This window comes from Chlorocebus sabaeus, chromosome 14 (assembly GCF_047675955.1).
Source record: "Chlorocebus sabaeus isolate Y175 chromosome 14, mChlSab1.0.hap1, whole genome shotgun sequence".
Taxonomy (NCBI): Eukaryota; Metazoa; Chordata; class Mammalia; order Primates; family Cercopithecidae; genus Chlorocebus; species Chlorocebus sabaeus.
The window spans coordinates 36656959-36678592 of NC_132917.1; the positions used below are offsets into that span (position 1 = coordinate 36656959).

At 43.5% G+C, this 21634-nt stretch overlaps 2 protein-coding genes across 3 annotated transcripts in view; both read right to left on the reverse strand.

The window, feature by feature from the left end:
- STRN (striatin) overlaps nt 1-2338 on the reverse strand; it is a 133788-nt gene extending 131450 nt beyond the window's left edge. Inside the window, exon 1 of the mRNA XM_007970954.3 lies at nt 1985-2338. Within this exon, the coding sequence (XP_007969145.1) occupies nt 1985-2224 (240 nt within the window). The 5' untranslated portion in view covers nt 2225-2338. The remainder of the gene's footprint in view (nt 1-1984) is intronic.
- Nucleotides 2339-17843: 15505 nt separating this feature from the next.
- Nucleotides 17844-21634, reverse strand: part of HEATR5B (HEAT repeat containing 5B) — a 106606-nt gene continuing 102815 nt past the window's right edge. For both annotated transcript variants that reach the window (XM_007970947.3, XM_007970946.3), the window contains exon 36: nt 17844-18634. In XM_007970947.3, coding sequence (XP_007969138.2) covers nt 18330-18634 — 305 coding nt within the window. In that variant the 3' untranslated portion in view covers nt 17844-18329. The remainder of the gene's footprint in view (nt 18635-21634) is intronic.

Genomic DNA, 21634 nt, shown 5'->3' on the forward strand with positions numbered 1-21634 from the left:
TTTTGTTTTTTTGGTTTTTTTTTTTTTGTTTTTTTTTTTTTTACCAAATTAGTGTGACTTATCTTCCATTCCCAAAACTGGAAAAGAAATTAAATTTTAAGTAGCTAAAACAAAAATCATTCCCCACAACCGCACGTTAAACTTTGCCTTTAACATTTCCTTGAAGCCTGAAATTCACACCTTTCTAAAAGGTACTGCTAATAAAGATCAATCTGTAAGTATTCAAATTTGTTGGAAACTACGTAGACAAAGTCAAAGAAGACTTGCAAATATCAGATAGACTAGATCGACTAAATACTACAGCAACGTAACAGTAGGGATGAAAAAGTTGCCAAATAATATAAACATATAACTACAGACTTACAAAGAATCATAGGAACTACCGGCCACTCCCTAACTTCATTCAACTGCTCATTTGTCATCTCTCAGTGGCATACCCTGACCACCCCATCTAAAATAGCTGCCCCTATCATACTCTATTCCTGAACTCTGACTTATTTCTTCCTCACAGCAGTTGCCACTATAAGCCATTATATTCTATAGGCGCATTTGCTCGACTGTTTGCCTCTCCACTAAAACATAAACTCCATGAGGGCAGTAGCTTGGTCGGTTTTTTAAAATCACAGGGCCTAGACACATAGCTGGCACTCAATACACAGGTGCTGAATAAATAAATGATAAAACTGAAACCCAGAGAGGTTAAAGGATTTCCTCAAGGTCACAGAGCTAGCAACAAACACAGTCCTTACTAAAACCTTGTCTACTATAGACCTGTGTGTTCGCTCTTTCCATAGCCACTTCCACTACACCACAGAGCCTGTTCCAGCACATGATTCTATTTAACAGATTTCTCCTTTTTATTTTTTTTTTAAGTGCCAAAGAAAATACATGTTACCAAAAAAAGTGACACACTGGGTAGCATTTTAAACTCAAGTGTTTCGCCAACTAAAACTATACTCAAATTTCATAAGTATACAGGCTTAGCCCGTAAAACAGAAAGGCACAACTATTCATAGTTCTTTAAGTTCCTTTTGAAATTGGTGTGTATGCCCTGGAAGTTTTAAGAAGAACCACTGAAAACCTATTCACCAATTCTGAACGGCCTGTAAAGTATCAGCCGCACTTTCATTCTTTTCAGAGCCCACAAAATCTCCTCCCTGGATATACTTTATCTTGTAGATTCTGCAAGGCAATGTAACTAACTTCAAAGCCCCTTTAGTTCCTTTTAAAGTACAAGAAAATCTCCCAAAACACTGAACATAAAATTAACCCGTGGGAAGTTTCAGATTCTGAGAACAGGAACCATCTCTTAACCATTCTCTCTGACTGCAATCCTGTAGGTCCTTCGTTCAAAATGCATTCATTGGAAATACCTAAAAGAAACGTGGGAAGGGGCCGGGGGATCGCAAGAAAGTGGGGAAGAGACATTTACATATATAAAAAAGGGAGCTGATATATGAATAACACTTTTGCCCAACGTCAACTTCTCGCCTCGAGTCAAGGCCTCACTGACACAACTTCTGTTGTCTTCTTGATCACCTTCCTTGAAGAAGAGAGGGGCCAAAGCTGGCACGTTCTGCGGAGACTGTCTCTAGACCTAGGATGGGGCACACCAGGACAGCGGACGATTTGCGCCGCGTCTCTCAAAACTACTGCCAGCCCAATTAGTAAACCGAGAGGGCAGCCCTGAGATGCAGGATGGCCAGAGAGTTGAAATGAGCCCGGGAGTTAAAGAGTGGGATGGTGCGGGCGAACAGGCGTGGGGAGGGTAAACAACGCACCAGGCGCGAGAGTGAGAACAGGGTCGAGATGGGGTCAGTGAAAGGCAAAAGGCGAAGAGAAGGGGACTGGGCTCCGGGTGGGATGGGCGGCAGCAAAGGGGGAGGGGACGCGACTAGGCTGGGGGAGGGGGAGAAGGGTCCGGGGCGGGGCGGAAGGGAGCAAAGAGGCGGGATGAAGACGGCCAGGCCGGGAGGGTCTTTACCTGCAGCTCCGCCCGCTCCACCTCCCACTGGGCTCTCTCCACCTCGAAGCGGGCCCACTCGTGCTGCAGGAAGTGCAGGATCCCCGGGAGACTGTACTGGGCTCGGGCCGCCCCCGCCGCAGCCGCAGCCGCCCCGTCGCCGGCCGCGGCAGCCTCCGCCAGAGGCCCGAGCCCCTTGGCACCGCCGGCGCCCGGGTGGTTGTTGCTGAAGAAAACGCCGGGACCCGCCTGCTCGTCCATGGCGGCTGCAGATACCCGGGAAGCTGCCCCGGCGCCCAGCAGCGGAGGCAACAGCGGCGGCAAGCAGTGCCTCCTCCTCCCTCCGCCGCTCCCGCCCACACCCCAGTCAGCAGGGAGCAGCCGCCTGGGCGCGGGGGCCGGCCGAGCCCGTGACGGGCCGGGAAATGGGTCAACTGCGGCGCGCTGGCGGCCCGGGGCTTGCCGGGAAATGTAGTCGCGGGGCGGAGCGCGGGCGAGCGCGGCCCGGGCGGCCTGTAGGGCTGCGCCTCAGCTTGGGCGTGGCCTCGGGCCCGCCCCGCCCCGGCTCGCCGCGGAGGGGGCCGGCTGGGCGAGGAGCGCGGGTTTCCTCTGGGGCCAGCTGGGCGCGGGCTGGCAGCTCTCCAACCTTCCTCGCACGCGGAAGTTCGCGGGCGGCGCTCCCTGTTGCATTCACACACACACACACACACACACACACACACACACGGAAGTTATCACGCCAAGATACCAGCCCGAGCTGCACATCTTTTAAGGCTTCCTGGCCGTTCTGTGAAGAAACAGGCTCAAAGCGAGCTACCCGGTGCGGGCGCTGGACGGGGGTTCTCCCTCCAGCTGCCCTGCGTGCTCTCGCTTGGGCTCAGTCTTCGGAGTTTCTCTCACCCTAGACGCTCCTCCATTCTGCCCATCTGCGGGTCGCTGTCGCTCCTGCCTTTCTTTTCTGACTGGAGGGGCTCAAACCTGTTGCCTGACCAGTTTTCATTTCTAAGGAACGCCGATCACCTCTCTAAGACAACGCCGCAGCTTTCTACTGCTGCTTCCAAATTGTGTTTTGTTGACAGCCCATCTGAAAAAACGGCTCCGTTGAAGTTTCTTTCCCTTTGCAGTCCTCCTGCAGTAAATCCTGTAAAAGTTTTAGCATCCAATAACAGATACTGTTTTTTCTGTCTCGTTTTTCCTATCTTACTCCCGCTCATTTTTACTTCACTTAATTGAACAAATATTTTGATTATCAGTTATCTCCCGCGCTGGGAATATTAAGATAAATGACGTCGTTTCTGTAATCAGAGATTGGCATGTAATCAAGTATCACAAGGCCTTAGTAGCTACACCCCCTTGAAAAAGCAAGTTCCCTTTCTGCTCCCTAGCGCGGTCTTAGATATCCTGGCTCCGCTCCTTTTTCACTTGTCCTGTTCCCAGTTTCACGATTCACCTGCCAACTGGCAACAGCATCCGCCTACCAAAGGTACACCAAAGTCGTTTCCTTTTAAGTGACTCCCTGTAAATATTTTCCTTCTCCGAAGTCTGATAACATGTCACTATAAATTCACACTACAACAGTGGCAGAAAGGGAGGCCCCTGAAAACAATTTAACAAATGCAAATGAAATTAAGCACTTATTTTGTCACCCTAACAAGTTACCGAATTCTTACATTTTGTAGGACGTACTTCTGGGCTATCAGACTTGATGGCCATGAAAAAATGTAAAGAGCTAGGCTGCTGAGTGACATGTCAGGGAAAGATATCCTGTCCCTGTCCTCTGTCCCCTCCCCCCTTTCGCATGGCTACTTGCGGAAAGGACAGGAAACACATTGTGTCTGCTCTGGTTGCAAATAAAGATGGAGAACTCTCTTCTCTCGGTTAATGTTTCTGCTTTATGAATTCCTTCTTTATTATCATCAAAGATTGATCCAGGCCTGGCCAAATTCCCTGTGCCATAACTTATTTTGGCTGTCGGCGTCCTTTGAGATACAGCCCAGTCTTCTCATTAATAGCTCAAGGAACTAAATTCCAAAAAGTTGAGACTTGTCAACAATGAGGCCTTGAGTGAGACGACATATCCGAAAATTCCTTTAAGTCAATTCATAGCAGACCACAAAATGTAATTAAATTTATAGATAATCTGGACTACCACACATATACAAAAACTATTTTAATTCATAGTTCAGCTTTATTACTCACAATACCTCTTTTTGCTTTACGAGAACTCATTTACATTTTGGCCGGGCGCCATGACTCACGCCTGTAATCCCAGCACTTTGGGAGGCCGAGGCGGTAGATCACTGGAGCCCAGGAGTTGTGGGCAGGAGGCAGGAGAATAGGGTCTGGAGGCAGGGAACATAAAGTAGATTCACGCTGACTTCCTAGAACTGAATCAAATGGAAACACTTCAGCTATAACAGGAAATATACTCTCCATTTACATAGGGCGCACACCAAGTAAATGTCGTTGTAACTTTACTTCATCCTCTTTTTTTTTTTTTTTTTTTTGAGACGGAGTCTTGCTCTGTCACCCGGGCTGGAGTGCAGAGGCCGGATCTCAGCTCACTGCAAGCTCCGCCTCCCGGGTTTACGCCATTCTCCTGCCTCAGCCTCCCGAGTAGCGGGGACTACAGGCGCCCGCCACCTCGCCCGGCTAGTTTTTTGTGTTTTTAGTAGAGACGGGGTTTCACCATGTTAGCCAGGATGGTCTCGATCTCCTGACCTCGTGATCTGCCCGTCTCGGCCTCCCAAAGTGCTGGGATTACAGGCTTGAGCCACCGCGCCCGGCCTTTACTTCATCCTCTTTATTTACATAGGGCGTACACCAAGTAACCAATGGAAACCTCTAGAGGGTATTCAAACCCCAAAAAATTCTGTAACGGGGCTCTTGAGCCCCTATGCTCGGGCCTGCCCCCACCCTGTGGAGCCTACTTTCATTTTCAACAAATCTCTGTTTTTGTTGCTTCATTCTTTCCTTGCTTTGTGCGTTTTTTCCAATTCTTTGTTCAATATTTCAATAACCTGGACACCCTCCACCAGTAACAGTTGGAGACCAGCCTGGCCAACACGGCAAAACCCGTCTCTACTAAGAATACAAAAATTAGCCAGGTGTGGTGGCACATGCCTGTAGTCCCAGCTACTTGGGAGGCTGAGGTATGATAATTGCTTGAACCCGGGAGGCGGAAGTTGCTGTGAGCGGAGATCATGACACTGCACTCCAGCCTAGGCAATACGGCGAGACTGATTCAAAAAAAAAAAAAAAAAAAAAAAAAAAAAACTATAGGAGTATGAATACCATACTTTTAATTGGGCCCGGCGCGGTGGCTCATGCCTATAATCCTAGCACTTTGGAAGGCTGAAGCGGGTGGATTGGATTGCCTTAGCTCAGGAGTTCAAGACCAGCCTGGGCAACACTGCGAAACCCCGTCTCTACTAAAATGCAAAAAAAAAAAATCAGCCGGGCGTGGCTAATTTTAAAAAAAATCATAGCTTGCGCCTATAATCCCAGTTCAATTCTCTCATTGTTTAATATGGGAACAATAGGCACCTAATAAAGTTGCTGTAAAGTTAAATGAGAGAAAAAAAGTAAATCCCCTCGCATAGTGCCTACTATACGGTATATTAGTTCACAAGAGTAACTGAAACAAAATATGTGAAGGAAACAGTCCCTGTTAAATTCTAGGGGCTCAGTAATTGTTCTCTCCTTTCCCCTATTCAGAACTTTAAATTAGTTAAAATAATCTTTAAAAAACAAAAAAACGGCCAGGTGCGGTGACTCATGCCTGTAATCGCAGCACTTCGGGAGGCAGTGATTCGTGGGCGAATCACGAGGTCAGGATAACGAGACCAGACTGGCCAACATGGTGAAATTCCGTGTCTACTAAAAATACAAAAAACTAGCTGGGCGTAGTGCCGGGTACCTGTAATCCCAGCTACTTGGGAGGCTGAGGCAGGAGAATCACTTGAACCCGGGAGGAGGAGGCTGCAGTGAGCCAAGATCCTGCCACTGCACTCCAGACTGGGCGACAGTGGGAGACTCCGCCTTAAAAAAAAAAAAAGAAAGAAAGAAAGAAAGAAAGAAAAGAAAAAAGAAAAAACAGGCCAGATGGCGGTGGCTCACCCCTTTGATCCCAGGACTTAGGGAGGCAGAGGTGGTCAGATCACCTGAGGTCAGGAGTTTGAGACCAGCCTGGCCAACATGGTGAAACCCCATCTGTACCAAAAATACACAAAAATTAGCCGGCCGTGGTGGTGCGTGCCTGTAGTCCCAGCCACTGAGGAGGCTGAAGCAGGTGAATCTCTTGAAACCGGGAGGCGGAGGTTGCGGTGAGCCAAGATCGTGCCATTGCACTCCAGCCTGGGCAACAACAGCCAAACTCCGTTTCCAAAAAAAAAAAAAAAGGAAACAAAAACAACCCCCCCCCCAAAAAAACTAACGCCTATGCCTAATCATTAAGCCTCAGATCTCAATGTGTTGTGATCATTTTATAATTAATAAAGCCAAAATGACAGAAAATAAGGGTTCCTTTCCCAGTACACAGAGCAATTGTCAAAATATTGATTTCATATATCACTACAATGAGTTTACAGTGAAAATTGTGAAATGTTGAAAGGTTGTTTAGATAATAGGAGTGTTTATTTTATTTTTATTTTTTGGGATGGAGTCTCGCTTTGTCGCCAAGCTGGAGTGCAGTGGTGCGATCTCAGCTCACTGCAACCTCCACCTCCCGGATTCAAGCGATTCTCCTGCCTCAGCCTCCCCAGGAGCTGGGATTACAGGCATGCGCCACCACGCCCAGCTAATTTTTTGTATTTTTAGTAGAGACTGAGTTTCACCATGTTGACCAGGATGGTTTCAATTTTTTGACTTGATGATCCTCCCACCTCGGTCTCCAAAAGTGCTGGGATTACAGGTGTGAGCCACCACTGCGCACGCCCAGCCCTTTTTTTTTTTTTTTTGAGACGGAGTCTCGCTCTGTCGCCCAGGCTGGAGTGCAGTGGCGCGATCCCGGCTCACTGCAAGCTCCGCCTCCCGGGTTCAAGCGATTCTCCTGCCTCAGCCTCCCCAGTAGCTGGGACTACAGGTGCACACCACCACGCCCAGCTAACATTTTGTATTTTAGTAGAGACAGGGTTTCACCATGTTGGCCAGGATGGTCTTGATCTCCTGACCTCGTGATCTGCCTGCCTCGGCCTCCCAAAGTGCCCGGATTACAGGTGTGAGTCACCTTGTCCTGCCGAGTGTTTACTATTTTTCAGTTTATATGTGTATGCTTTGTGGGATGAGGATTATAGATCTATAAAATGACAAATAATTCACTTGCTCTTCTGAAAAATGTGTCAGACTAGGCGCAGTGGCTCTCGCCCGTAATCTCAGCACTTTGGGGGGTAGAGGGAGGCGTATCACTTGAGGACAGGAGTTCAAGACCAGCCTCGCCAACATGGTGAAACTCTGTTCTCTACTAAAAATATAAAAATTAGCTTGGCCTAGTGGTGGGTGCCTGTAATCCCAGCTACTCTGGAGGCTGAGGCAGGAGAATCACTCGAACCTGGGAGGCAAGATTACAGAGAGCTGAGATCTCACAACTGCACTCCAGCCTGGTGACAAGGCAAGAGTCCTTCTCAATAAATAAGTGAATGAGTGAATGAATAAATAAAATTTGTCATTAAAATGAATGGTTTTTTTTTTTGAGATGAACAAAAATGTCATATAAATCCAATCACTTAATATGTATTTTTTTGTGACTGGCTTCTTACTGTAATGTTTTCTGTTTGTTTGCTTGTATTTGAGATGGAGTCTTACTCTGTTGCCCAGGCTGGAGTGCAATGGCACCATCTCAGCTCACTGCAACCTTTGCTTAATGGATTTAAGCGATTCTCCTGCCTTAGCCTCTCGAGTAGCTAGGACTACAGGCGCACCGCCACGCCCGGGTAATTTTCATATTTCTCATGGAGACAGGGTTTTGCCATGTTGGCCAAGCTGGTCTTGAACTCCTGAGCTCAAATGATCTGCCCACCTAGGCCTCCCAAAGTGCTGGGATTACATGTGTGAGCCACCATGCCCAGTCTATTTTTCTAAAACTGTTCAAAATGACCAGTTATTTGGGGCTCCGATTCTTAACTGCTCAAAGAAAGATCTTTAAGTTGAACTTGATGGCTCTTTCAGAATTATGGCCAGAAAAAAAAAAAAAAAAAAAAAAAAAAAAAGAGGACTGTTTAATTGACAGGAGAAAGGCCTCCCCAAGGATTAAGAGAACTTTAGGGAATTGGCTGGGCGCAGTGGCTCACACCTGTAATCCCAGCACTTTGGGAGGCCGAGGCGGGTGGACCACGAGGTCAGAAGATTGAGACCATCCTGGCTAACACGGTGAAACCCCATCTCTACTAAAAATGCAAAAAATTAGCCGAGCATGGGGGCAGGCCCCTGTAGTCCCAGCTGCTCAGGAGGCTGAGGCAGGAGAATGGCATGAACCTGGGAGGCAGAGCTTGCAGTGAGCCGAGATCACGCCACTGCACTCCAGCCTGGGCGACTGAGCGTGACTCCATCTCAAAAAAAAAAAAAAAAAAAAAAAAAGAACTTTAGGGAATAGAAATATGCAATAACCCATTGTTTATCTACCTCTTCTACCACCTGCTCACTCCCTAATCTCTCCCACCTCTCCTTTCTGCCTACCGTGCTTCAGGGGTCCAGTCTCTGTTTCAACCTTTCTCAGATTCCAGCCAAACTTACTCCCTAAATTTGAAGTCTGGTAATGGCTGGGTTGGGGAAACAGCCAATAATAAGTTAGAAATGAAGGAACTGTAGCATCTAAAATTTCTCTTGGAGTCCAAGAATTAAATCTATATTCAGTCTTGTGATAGGATGAGAAATTAGCTTCTATCAGTTGTTATCATTATTGTTACTATTATTTTCTTTTGTAATAGTATGACTGAAGTTAGGGAGTTGCCTAATTTTAATTTCTAAATTGATGTTTCATTTTGTTAAATTTAATAAGTTTAATGAAATAAAACTTAATTTAATGTTAAAGTTAATTTTGTAGTGACTGATATTTAGAGAAACATACTTCAAATCTAAAATCAGGATTACTTTGACAAATCTAAATATCTAACACACAGGAGACTGAAATAATAATACAGCTCTGAAGCTGTAGCAAGACTTCTCTTGGAATATTAATGGTGATCAACTTCAGATTCTATTTCTCTAAGCAAAGGTAAACTGGTTTTTGAAGACATTCTTTTCCTTTCTCCCCATCAATCCCATGCCTTCCTTCCCTACTCCTTTTCTCTTTAAACTTTCCAGTGAATGTAAACTCTATTCAACAGATTGTTTTCTTTTAGTAACTAAGGTGTCCTCATTTCTAAGCCAGAAACTGAATTTCGAACAATTAACGTCTACTTCATTACATAAAAATAACTGTGTGTGTATGTGTGGTGTATAGAAAAAGAACATTTTTTATGAGCTTGCTATTCCTGTCAACTCTGCAGCTGAGATGCAGTCATTTCCAGGTATAGCCACTTTCTCAGCAGACGACACTCAATTTTCATTTAGGCTTGAATTGCTCGGAACAGCACTGCCTTCCCAAGCTCCCACCTGGTAGTGCTTAGACATAAATTAAGTTGATCCTCAAAAAAATTCAAATGTGGTACAATATTTTTTACAAATATGATGGGCGAGGGGGAGGTGGAACGAAATCTGGCACTGTGCAAGAAAAACAAGAGAAATGAATGAAGTTGAAGAAATTCAATACATTGTTACGTTTTGAACACTGTTTTCCTTAGATTTTCTAAAACAGGATTTAACCTATTTCGCTTGTGCTATATCTCTCTCCCTCTACTCTCCAGGCCCTCAATATGCTACTGTTGTTCAATATGTGTTAATTATAGTACTTGCAGTTGTTCTCTGTAATGGAAAATTCTATCATTATCTATGTTATCTTCTTTCCCAGATTTCCCCTCAGCTGCAGGACATGAAGTAACAAGAGTGGGAGTGGTTGGAACCAGCTTATATACACTTTCACATGAACTCTACTACGTAACATTATTCCTGATAAACTGATTGTATTCAAGCTTAGGGAGCCGATACATAAAAATTCATTGTAGTGGAAAAAAGATAAATTAAATAACATAGTTTTTAGTATATGGCAATAACCAAATGAATGCTGCAACTTTTTTTTATAAGAATGTAGCCAGATTAAAATGCTAAAGGAAGAGTATAAATAAGCTAGAAGATGAGGGTGGGATGGGGAGCATTTTTGGCAAAATTCAAATACCCCGAGGAAGAAAAGTACACGGTATATTTGATATGTTGAAAGAACTCCAATGTGGCCGACACATAAAGAGCAACATGAAAGTAATAACAATTACTGTTTTTTTGTTGTTGTTGTTGTTTGTTTGTTTTGAGAGTGAGTCTTGCTCTGTCACCCAGGCTGGAGTTTGGTGGCACAATCTTGATTCACTGCAACCTCTGTCTCTTGGGTTCAAGTGATCCTCCGGCTTCAGCTTCCCGAGTAGCTGGGATTACATGCCTGTACCACCATACCCGGCTAATTTTGTATTTTTAGTAGAGACGGGGTTTCTCCATGTTGGTCAGGCTGGTCTCAAACTCCCAACCTCAGGTGATCTGCCCGTCTCAGCCTCCCAAAATGCTGGGATTACAGGAGTGAGCCACCGCACCTGGCCACAAAGTTCTATTTTTAAAAACACAAAAACACAAATGCAATATAATAATAATTATTATTATTATTATTTGAGATGGAGTCTCGCCTGTCACCCAGGCTGGAGTACAGTGGCATGATCTCGGCTCACTGCAAGCTCCACCTCCCAGGTTCACACCATTCTCCTGCCTCAGCCTCCCTAGTAGCTGGGACTACAGGTGCCCACCACCAGGCCCAGCTAATTTTTTTTTTGTATTTTTAGTAGAGATGGGGTTTCACTGTGTTAGCCAGATGGTCTCGATCTCCTGACCTCGTGATCCACCTGCCTCGGCCTCCCAAAGTGCTGAGATTACAGGTGTGAGCCACTGTGCCCGTCCCCAAATGCAACATTATTTATAAAAATATAAAAACTTGACCCAGCCCAATGGCTCACTCCTGTAATTCCAGCACTCTGGGAGGCCAAGGCAGGAGGATCACTTGAGCCCAGGAGTTTGAAACCAGCCTAGACAACATGGCAAGACCCTGACTCTACTAAAAACACAAAAATTAGCCAGGTGTGGTGGCATGCCCCTGTAGTCTCTGCTACTTGGGAAGCTGAGGCAGGAGGATCACTTAAGCCTGGGAAGTTGAGGCTGCAGTGAGCCATCATCATGGCACTGTACTCCCACCTGGGCAACAAAACAAGACCCTGTGTCAAAAAAGGAAAAAAAAAAAAAAAAAAATATATATATATATGTAATATATACACACTTTATATATATACACTTTGTATATATACACACTTTGTATATACATATGTGTGTGTGTATATATATAATACTGGAAATATGGAAGTATAGTTTCCAGTTTATATATACATACATAAACTGGAAGTAAACTACCTAAGATTAGGGTAATGACTAAGTCAATAATTGTACATCCATTATTAAGTAGCCATCAAAAAATGATTACTGGCCGGGCGCGGTGGCTCAAGCCTGTAATCCCAGCACTTTGGGAGGCCGAGACGGGCAGATCACGAGGTCAGGAGATCGAGACCATCCTGGCTAACACAGTGAAACCCCGTCTCTACTAAAAAATACAAAAAACTAGCCGGGCGAGGTGGCGGGCGCCTGTAGTCCTAGCTACTCGGGAGGCTGAGGCAGGAGAATGGCGTAAATCCGGGAGGCGGAGCTTGCAGTGAGCTGAGATCTGGCCACTGCACTCCCGCCTGGGCGACAGAGCAAGACTCCGTCTCAAAAAAAAAAAAAAAAAAAAAAAAAAAGATTACTACTGGCAGTGGCTCATGCCTGTAATTGCAGCACTTTGGAAGGCCGAGGTGGGTGGATTACTTGAAGTCAGGAGTTTGAGACCAGCCCAGCCAACATGATAAAACCCCGTCTCTACTAAAAATACAAAAATTAGCTGGACATGGTGGCACATGCCTGTAGTCCCAGCTACTTGGGAGGTAAAGGTTGCGGTGAGCCGAGATCGCGCCACTGCACTCCAGCCTGAGCGACAGGGCAAGACTTTGTCTCAAAAAAACAAAACAAAACAAAACTTAGCTCAGTATAATTTTTCTAAATTATGATTAAGGGAACGAGTTCTGTGTCTGATGCCTGTAATCCCAGCACTTTGGAAGGCCGAAGCAAACGGATTGAGTTCAGGAGTTCGAGACTCGCCTGTGCAACATGCGAAACCCTGTCTCTACAAAAAACAAATAAAAAAAATATAAAAAAATTTAGCCAGGCATGGTAGCGTGTGCCTGTAGTCCCAGCTACTTGTGAAGCTGAGGCAGGCTGGGCGCTGTGGCTCACGCCTGTAATCCCAGCACTTTGGGAAGCTGAGGTGTGAGGATCACATGAGCCCAGGAAGCTGAGACTCAGTGAGCTGTGACCATGCCACTGCACTCCAGGCTGGGCGATGGAGTGAGACCCTGTTTCAAAAAAATATAACAAATAAAAAATTAATTAAGATGTGAAATTCTTAATAAAATTCTGTGAAGCCCATACTTTCATAAGCTTTTAGATATGAGAGAACTAGAAATGAGTTTGTAATTATTAAATCAGGTATAAAAAATAATCCATCTAATGGAAAGCACTGAGGCAAGAAATTTATAGTTCTACTCTAACCATGTCTGACATTAACCTAAAAATTCCAACTGAGATTTAAGAATTCTAATATCAAAAATAAACCAGAGGAAAAAAAGAAAATGTAGGGATAATAATTTGTATAATTGAATGTCTTCAATATTGGGATAATTATATCCATCATTCAACATTGTTTAAATTGAAATAAATAATGGATATGAAGTGTCTAGTACAGTGCTTGGAACACAACAGAAATGGTCATTCTTACGGACAATATCAATCTGTAATACTTTAACTTCTATATCTGGATTCTGTTTAGTGGGTTTTTTGTTGTTGCTGTTTTGAGTCAGGGTCCCTTTCTGTCACCCAGACTGGAGTGCAGTAGTGTGATGATAGCTCACTGTAAACTTGAACTCTCCTGTGTCAGTCTCCCAAGCTCTTGCTATGCTCCACAGGCTGGTCTCAAAGTCCTGGCCTCAAGCAATCCTCCCATCTCAGCCTTCCAAAGAGCTGGGATTACAGGCATCGGCCACCATGCCCAGCCTTGTTTACTGTGTTTTACACTGTCATACTGTGATAGTAGTTCTACACACATGTAAAGACTACTTGTCAGACTAAATAATGTTATGTACCAATATTAAAGGATTGGCCAAAGATTCGCTTGATAAAAACAAGCAGGACAAATATTCAGCTATATGTATTTTTTTTTTTTTTTAAATGTGTAAAAGATCAGAGAGAGGATATCTACTAAATTCTGTCATAAAACTGAAGCCCCAAAGGGTTAGGTTGTCTAAACTTCTATTCCTAGTTGATGACAGAACCTATTTAAAACAGGGATACTTGACCTCATCAGGGCTGAGTTTTCTCTAATTAAGAATTCAGGCCTGGGTGTGGTGGCTCATGCCTGTCATCTCAGCACTTTGGGAGGCCGAGGCCGGCAGATCACCTGAGGTCAGGAGTTCGAGGTCAGCCTGGCCAACATGGCGAAACCCCATCTCTACTAAAAATACAAAAATTAGCCAGGCATTGTGGCGGGCGCCTGTAATCCCAGCTACTTGGGAGGCTGAGGGAGGAGAATCGCTTGAACCCAAGAGCCAGAGGTTGCAGTGAGCTGAGATCAAGCCACGGCACTCCAGCCTGGGTGACAGAGTGAGACTCTTCCTCAAAAAAAAAAAAACAAAAAAACCAAAAAACCATTGGCTCATGCCTGTAATCTCACCACTTTGGGAAGCTGAGGAGGGAGGATCGCTGGAGCCCAGGAGTTTGTGACTCTAGTGAACTACGATGACAACACTGCAATCTAGCCCTTATGACAGAGCAAGACCCTGTTTCAAAAATAATATTAATTATTCAAATGTATAATATTGATTAATAAGAACTTAGAAAGCAAACAGAGGATACTTTATTTCTTCAACTATGAAAACTGCTCAGATTATGCTTCAGAATGAATTACTGGCTATAATGATGCTTCTCCTTTTAGCTTCATGATACTGGATGTTCACAATCAAATAAATAAGATCGTTTAGGTTGAGAAAAATCTCATGGGTTGGGCAGAAAAACAAATTAATATTAATCTTCAAAAAGATCTTCCCTTTAGAGATATGGTCACAGAAAACTAGAAGTTGTCAGTGACTTAAAAGGGTCTAGGGAAGACCAGGCATGGGGGCTCACGCCTGTAATCCCAGATTACAGGCCGAGGCAGGTGGATCACCTGAGTTCAGGAGTTTGAGACCAGCTTGACCAACATGGAGAAACCCCGTCTCTACTAAAAATACAAAATTAGCTGGTCACAGTGGCACATGCTACTCGGGATTCCAGCTACTCGGGATCCTGAGGCAGGAGAATCGCTTGAACCCAGAAGGCAGAGGTTGAGGTGAGCCGAGATCCTGTCATTACACTCCAGCCTGGGCAACAAGGGTGAAACTCCGCCTCAGAAAAAAAAAAAGAAGGGTCTAGAGAAAGCATAGATGTACTGACAGAGAGAGGAGGCGGGGAGAGGATCATTGCTAATGCATGATGCAGTCTACCCTAAAGTGGGAAATGATGGGAGAAGCCAAGAACAGCAAAAAATAGCCAAGGCAGAAATAAACATACTTTATAAATAGATGAGGGAAAAGGGGTTACGTGTATACATGCATGTGTGCAAAAAAATAAGGAGATTAGAAACAGTCTGGTGGTTTCTTAGAAAGTTAAACATGAGTCAGAAAGTCCATATTTAAGAAAAAAAAAAGGAAAAAGTTAGACTTATTTGAACCAGCAATTTCACTCCTAGGTATACTCAAATGATATTAAAACATATGTCCACCCCAAAACTTGTACATAATGGCTCATAGCATCATTATTCCTAACAGGCAAGAAAAAGGTGGAAAAATCCAAATGTCCTTCAACTGATGAATAGATTCACAAAATGTGGTATATATACAATGGAATATTATTCAGTCATAAAAAGGAATGAAATACAGATTCATGTTACAACATGGATGAACCTTCAAAAACATTACAGTGGGCCAGGCGAGGTGGCTCACGCCTGTATTCCCAGCACTTTGGGAGGCCAAGGCAGGTGGACTGCCTGAGCTCAGGAGTTCGAGACCAGCCTCGCCAACACGGTGAAACAAAAAATTAGCCAGGCACGGTGGCGTGCACCTGTAATCCCAGCTACTGGGGAGGCTGAGGTAGGAGAATCGCTGGAACCCGGGAGGCGGAGGTTGCAGTGAGCCGAGATTGCGCCACCGCACTCCAGCCTGGGTGACAGAGTGAGGCTCCATCTCAAAAACAAACAAACAAACAAACAAACAAACATTACAGTGGGTTGGTGGTTCATGCCTGTAATACCAGAACTTTGGAAGGCTAAGGCAGATGGATCACTTGAGCTCAGGAGTTTGAGACAAGCCTGGGCAACATGGTGAAACTCTGCCTCTAACAAAAATATACAAAATTAGCAGGGCGCTGGGCGCGGTGGCTCATGCCTGTAATCCCAGCACTTTGGAAGCTGCGGCGGGCGGATCACGAGGTCAGGAGATCGAGACCATCCTGGCTAACACGGTGAAACCCCGTCTCTACTAAAAATACAAAATATCAGCTGGGCGTGGTGGTGGGCGCCTGTAGTCCCAGCTACTCAGGAGGCTGAGGCAGGAGACTGGCGTGAACCCGGGAGGCAGCGCTTGCAGTGAGCCGAGATCACGCCACTATACTCCAGCCTGGGTGACAGAGCGAGACTCCGTCTCAAAAAAAAAAAAAAAAAAAAATTAGCAGGGCATGGTGGTGTGCGCCTGTAATCCCAGCTACTCAGGAGGCTGAGGTGGGAGGATTGCTTGAGCCCAGGAGGTAGAGGTTGCAGTGAGCTGAGGTTGCACCACTGCACTCCAGCCTGGGCAACAGAGCAAGATTCCATCTCAAAAACAAGCAAACAAACAGAAAACATTATGGTAAGAAGCCAGTCACAAAAAACCACATATTAAGTGGTTCCATTTATATGAAATGTCCACGAGAGGAAAATTCTAAGAGAGACAGAAAGCAGATTAGTGTTAGCCAAAGTTGGGGAGAAATGGGGAGATTGTAGGAGGATAAAGGATACAAGGTTTCTTTTTGGGGTAATGTTCACAATCAATTGTGGTGATGGTGGCACCACTAAAAACCATTGAACTGTACACTTCGCTGGGGTACAGTGGCATGATCACAGCTTACTGCAGCCTCAAACTTCTGGGCTCAAGCAGTTCTCCTGTCTCAGCCTCCTGAGTAGCTGGGACTACAGGAGTGCACCACCGCATCTGGCTAATTTTCTTTTTGTTTAATGTAGAGATGAGGTCTCGCTGTGTTGCCCAGGCTGCTCTCAAATTCCTGGCCTCAGCCTCCCAAAGTATTGGGATTACAAGTGTGAGTCACCATGCCCAAACTGAATTGAGTTGTGTAGTATGTAAACTGGATCTCCATGAAGTTGTTACCAAAAACAAAAACCAAGGAGAATAATTTTGGCAATGCAAACCTGAAATGAAAAAACAACCAGGGACAAGTGTGGTGGCTCATGCCTGTAATCACAGCACTTTCGCAGGCTAAGGTGGGAGGACTGTTCAAGCCTGGGAGATTGAGGCTGCAGTGAGCCATGGTCACGTGCCACTGCACTCCAGCCTGGGCAACAGTGAGACCTGCTTCAAAACAAACAAACAAACAAACAAAAAAACCCAAAAAAACAAAAAAGGAAAAGAATCTGGGCGCGGTGGCTCATGCCTATAATCCCAGCACTTTGGGAGGCCAAGGCGGGCAGATCACCTGAGGTCAGGAGTTCGAGACCAGCCTGACCAACATGTGAAGCCCCGTCTCTACTAAAAATACAAAAAATTAGCCAGGCGTGGTGGCGGGTGCCTGTAATCTGAGCTACTCAGAAGGCTGAGGCAGGAGAATCGCTTGAACCCAGGAGGCGGAGGTTGCAGTGAGCCAAGATCGCGCCACTGCACTCCAGCCTGGGCACGACACAGCGAGACTCCGTCTAAAAAAAAAAAAGAAAAAAAACAACACCCGAAAGTCAGTGAGAAAACAGGCAAGACAAAGTACCTATCTGAGGTATCTAAAAGGCTGAGTGAAGTTCAAGTGTAGTGAGCTATGACTGCATTCCAGTCTGGGCAACAGTGTAAGACTCTGTCTCTAAAAGAAAAAAGAAAAGAAAGGAAAAGGGAAAAGAAGAGAAAATGTTCAGAAAAGTAACTTTGCTTTTGATCATACTTCTTCAGTCTATTACACTATGTGGTGTAAAACCTGGTGTTTAAAATTTGCTAAATGCTCTGGCAAACATTCATTTTGTGAATTATCTATTTCGTATGGTAAAATGTCCACTACATGAGAGAATGGCATCACAGTAATTATGCCTAATTCAGTTTTGTATCCCCTGCAGCACTTAGCTTGATGCCTTATACACAGTAGGCATTCAATAAATATTTGATGAAGGAAACTAACCATCATAGCCAGAACTTGAGGTTCTATAATTACAAAACATAACGGAAGCCAAATTTTAGCCATTAAAAAAGCAGAATATTACATTTAAAACATTTTAGTGAACCTTTAAATGAGAATTTTAATTCTGCTAACAACTAAAATATACATAGCATAATTTAGTAATTTGATATGAAAGCTAAAAGATCCATCAGAAAGGTATGGACATTTTAGGAAATGCTTAGAAAATGCTGTGATTTTATTCATAGTATATACACCACAAAACAGACACTTTCCATTATTTTGGTTACTTCAAAATTTAAAATCTGCTTGTTTTTCAAATCGCTTTTTTTCATGACAGATGCTGAGTTCTGACCCATTTTTTTTCCCTGACAATATCAATAGGCTGCCCGACTACATGATACAATTATGTTTTTAGCATTTATATTTAAGACTATGGCTCAGTGTTTGAAAAATAAATAAATTAACAAAAGAGAAACATTATTAGGAGGAAAAAGAAAACATATTCACCACATGATAAAAAAAAAATCACTCCTTAAAAATCAGTAAGTGGTGTGAGCATTATTTCACTTATCCTACTTGGAAGCACTATAATACCGAAATACAAATACAACAGAACCCACAGATAGCCTGGAATGATACAGAGGCCATCACCAATTAGGTGCTAGGTGACAATATAAATACAAATAAATGAAAGTACAAATTAAAAAAAACTTGTTTTTAGCTTAATTGTTGGTGCAGAATGTATGGCGGGGGCTGGCTGTCTGGCAGCCGCTTTAGCTTTGCTTGCTTGGCTTGCTCGAACGGCAGTTTCTAGACGCACTTTCAACTCAGGAGCAGCTCCCATTACTGTTTTGAAAGCATGTGGATACAGAGGTCCAATATGCATTAAATTCTGGAGTGCAAACTCATGAAGATCTTTGGAAGCTGAAGTTGCTGAGGCAAAAGAATTTTCATCCAGCAGATAAGATATCAGAGTGGGAACTAAAAGAGCAAGTAGCTGGACTCCTGTAAATAATAAAGTATGAAAAAAGATCACAAACATTATAAAGATTATAATAAACTTTAAAAACTAGGCAATTGCCATGGAAGACTGAACTATAATAAAATATAAGTAAACATGCACAGCCTACTTTAGACTTCAATAACTCGCAATTAATATGAAATATTTACTAAATGTCCAAGCTGGAAATCAGGTTTGTTAATTATATTTTACATTTACATTAATTTGCTTTACTTAAATAAAAAATGGGCCAAAGGTTAAAAAGTAATAAAACCCTTTACGATTGCCATCTGGTAGAATGTATCTTGAGAGTAAGATTATAAAATTTGTACGGGCATTCTAGAATCAGGAGATTGGCGCAGGGAACAGAAACCTGAAAAGCATCTATTTACCATTATTTAACTAAAACTAGTTGTTTCTTTCCTCTTTAAGCAGAAATACAATACAACTTTTTTCCTATTTCATCATCCCCCCAAAACTCACAGTGAGGGGAAATTCCTCAAAACTAAGGGAATGCATAAGCTTAGGGTCAAAAAAACAAGAACCTATGTCTGACGGATATAAATTCCAAGTCCTTAAAAAAAGATTTATTTGGAGGCTTCATCTCCTTTTGGTAGTCTTTTGTCAGTCTTTCGTCTTTACTTATTAACAACTCCATCCTGAGATGCAAGTTTCATTAAAGGTGATATTTTTCTAACAATTAACCTTTATATGTAATTGTGTGTGTGTATAACATCTCTTATAATCACATTGAGAATTATGTTTTCTCCCCCTTAATTACTGTTAATTTTTGTAGAATGACAATTGATGCAATTGTAAGGCAGCAGGTAGCATCTGGTAGAGAATGTGTGACACTCACTGATGTCAGCAAGGACAGTCATAAAAATCAGCTAAGCCTTTCCAGAATCCCAGTCCCACCCTGGACCTTACTGCCTATTTTCTTTCCCTGCTGTTTTTTTTTTTCTTCACAGCTCCTATCAATTCCTGCATCGAACTACAGATGTTATATCTACATCTAAAATTGATATATCCATCTTCATCACTATATAAAATTATACAAAGACTATGTCTACATATAATAGACACACACACATACACACACACACACACACACATACACACAGGTATAGGGGACGAGAAGTGTTTATTGTCAGTGTTTTCCTACCATAAATGTAAGCTCCACGAGCTCAGGGACCTTTGCCTGTTTTATTTCATGCTAAATTCTCAATGCCTAGAACACTACCTGGTACACAGGCATTCAATAACTATCCTTTGAACGAATAAACATACACACACTTTCTCTTGGCAACTACCCAGAAGTTTCCAATTAATAGGATTTTTTTCCATATTAAGTTTTCAGAAGAAAGGTAAAAGGTTATTTTTAAAGTCCCAGGTAAATCCTCCAATCTCCTAGATTTAGTTTAATTTCCCTCATGTAGAATGTTAATAGTATTATAGGGGTAGGCGCGGTGGACTCATGCCTGTAATCCTAGCACTTTGGGAGGCCGAGGTGGGCGGATCCCTTGGTCAGGAGTTTGAGACCAGCCTGGCCAACAGGGCGAAACCCTGTCTCTACTAAATATACAAAAAATTTGATTAGGTGCGGTGGCTCACGCCTGTAATCCCAGCACTTTGGGAGGCCGAGGCGGGCAGATCACCTGAGGTTGGGAGTTTGAGACCAGCCTGACCAACATGGAGAAACGCTATCTCTACTAAAAAAAAAAAAAAATTAGCCGGGCACGGTGGCGCATGCCTGTATTCCCAGCTAGTTGGGAGGCTGAGGCAGGAGAATCGATTGAATCCGGGAGGCGGAAGTTGTGGTGAGCCAAGATCGCACCATTGCACTCCAGCCTCGACAACAAGAGCAAAACTCTGTCTCAAAAAACAAAACAAAACAAAACAAGAAAACCCAAAAATATTAGCTGGGTGTGGTGGCACATGCCTGTAATTCCAGCTACTCTGAGTCTGAGGCAGGAGAATTGCTTGAACCTGGGAGGCAGAGGTTGCAGTGAGCCGAGATCGTACCACTGCACTCCAGCATGGGTGACAAAGTGAGACTCCCTTTCAAAAAAAAAACAGTTAATAGTATTATAAAAGCTGGCTTTCATAATCAAAAATAAAGTAGAGAATTATAAAATATATATAAAATTATCTTCAGTGTACTGGCTTGCTAAATCGGAAGAGGTTTCAATAGGTTTTCAAAAGTAGGTTGAAAATTAAGGTTTTGGTTTTAACAATTTTAAAATATAACTGGAAAAATTATGTTATTTAAGTATTCATCAAATATCGAGAAATACGCTAAGTATTATAGGAAATGTTACATAATTCGTTTCTACCTGGATGCTTTTATTATCTAAATGAAAACAGTAGACAGCACATAGAACAATTAGAGTACTAAGTGCTAAAAAACGGGGGTAGCATTTCAGTATAGAATTCACCAAGAGACTCATGAAGCTGAGGAATACTTTGGGATTTTATTTGGTTGGTTACAAATACCAAATAAATTATATAAAGGGTAAGATCAGAGTGAGCTAAGTAATTAGGCAATATTCCTCAAAGAAAAGATCTAATGTAGGTTTAACGGATTTGTATAAGAAGAAGAGAACCAACAACGGAGGAAAGAGAAAATAATATGAACAATGTAAAGTGATTAAAAGGAGCACAGAAAGGAAACTGGTCTGGTCAGGTTAGTAGGTTCACGTTGGGGAGCAGAAAAAACATTTTGAAAAGCAAGCAAAGATGTTCAGACTTGATGCTGTAAGGAAACAGTAAACTTTTCCAAATTCTTTTTTTTTTTTTTTTTTTTTGAGACGGAGTCTCATTCTGTCGCCCGGGCTGGAGGGCAGTGGCCGGATCTCAGCTCACTGCAAGCTCCGCCTCCCGGGTTTACGCCATTCTCCTGCCTCAGCCTCCGGAGTGGCTGGGACTACAGGCGCCCGCCACCTCGCCCGGCTATTTTTTTGTATTTTTTAGTAGAGACGGGGTTTCACCGTGTTAGCCAGGAT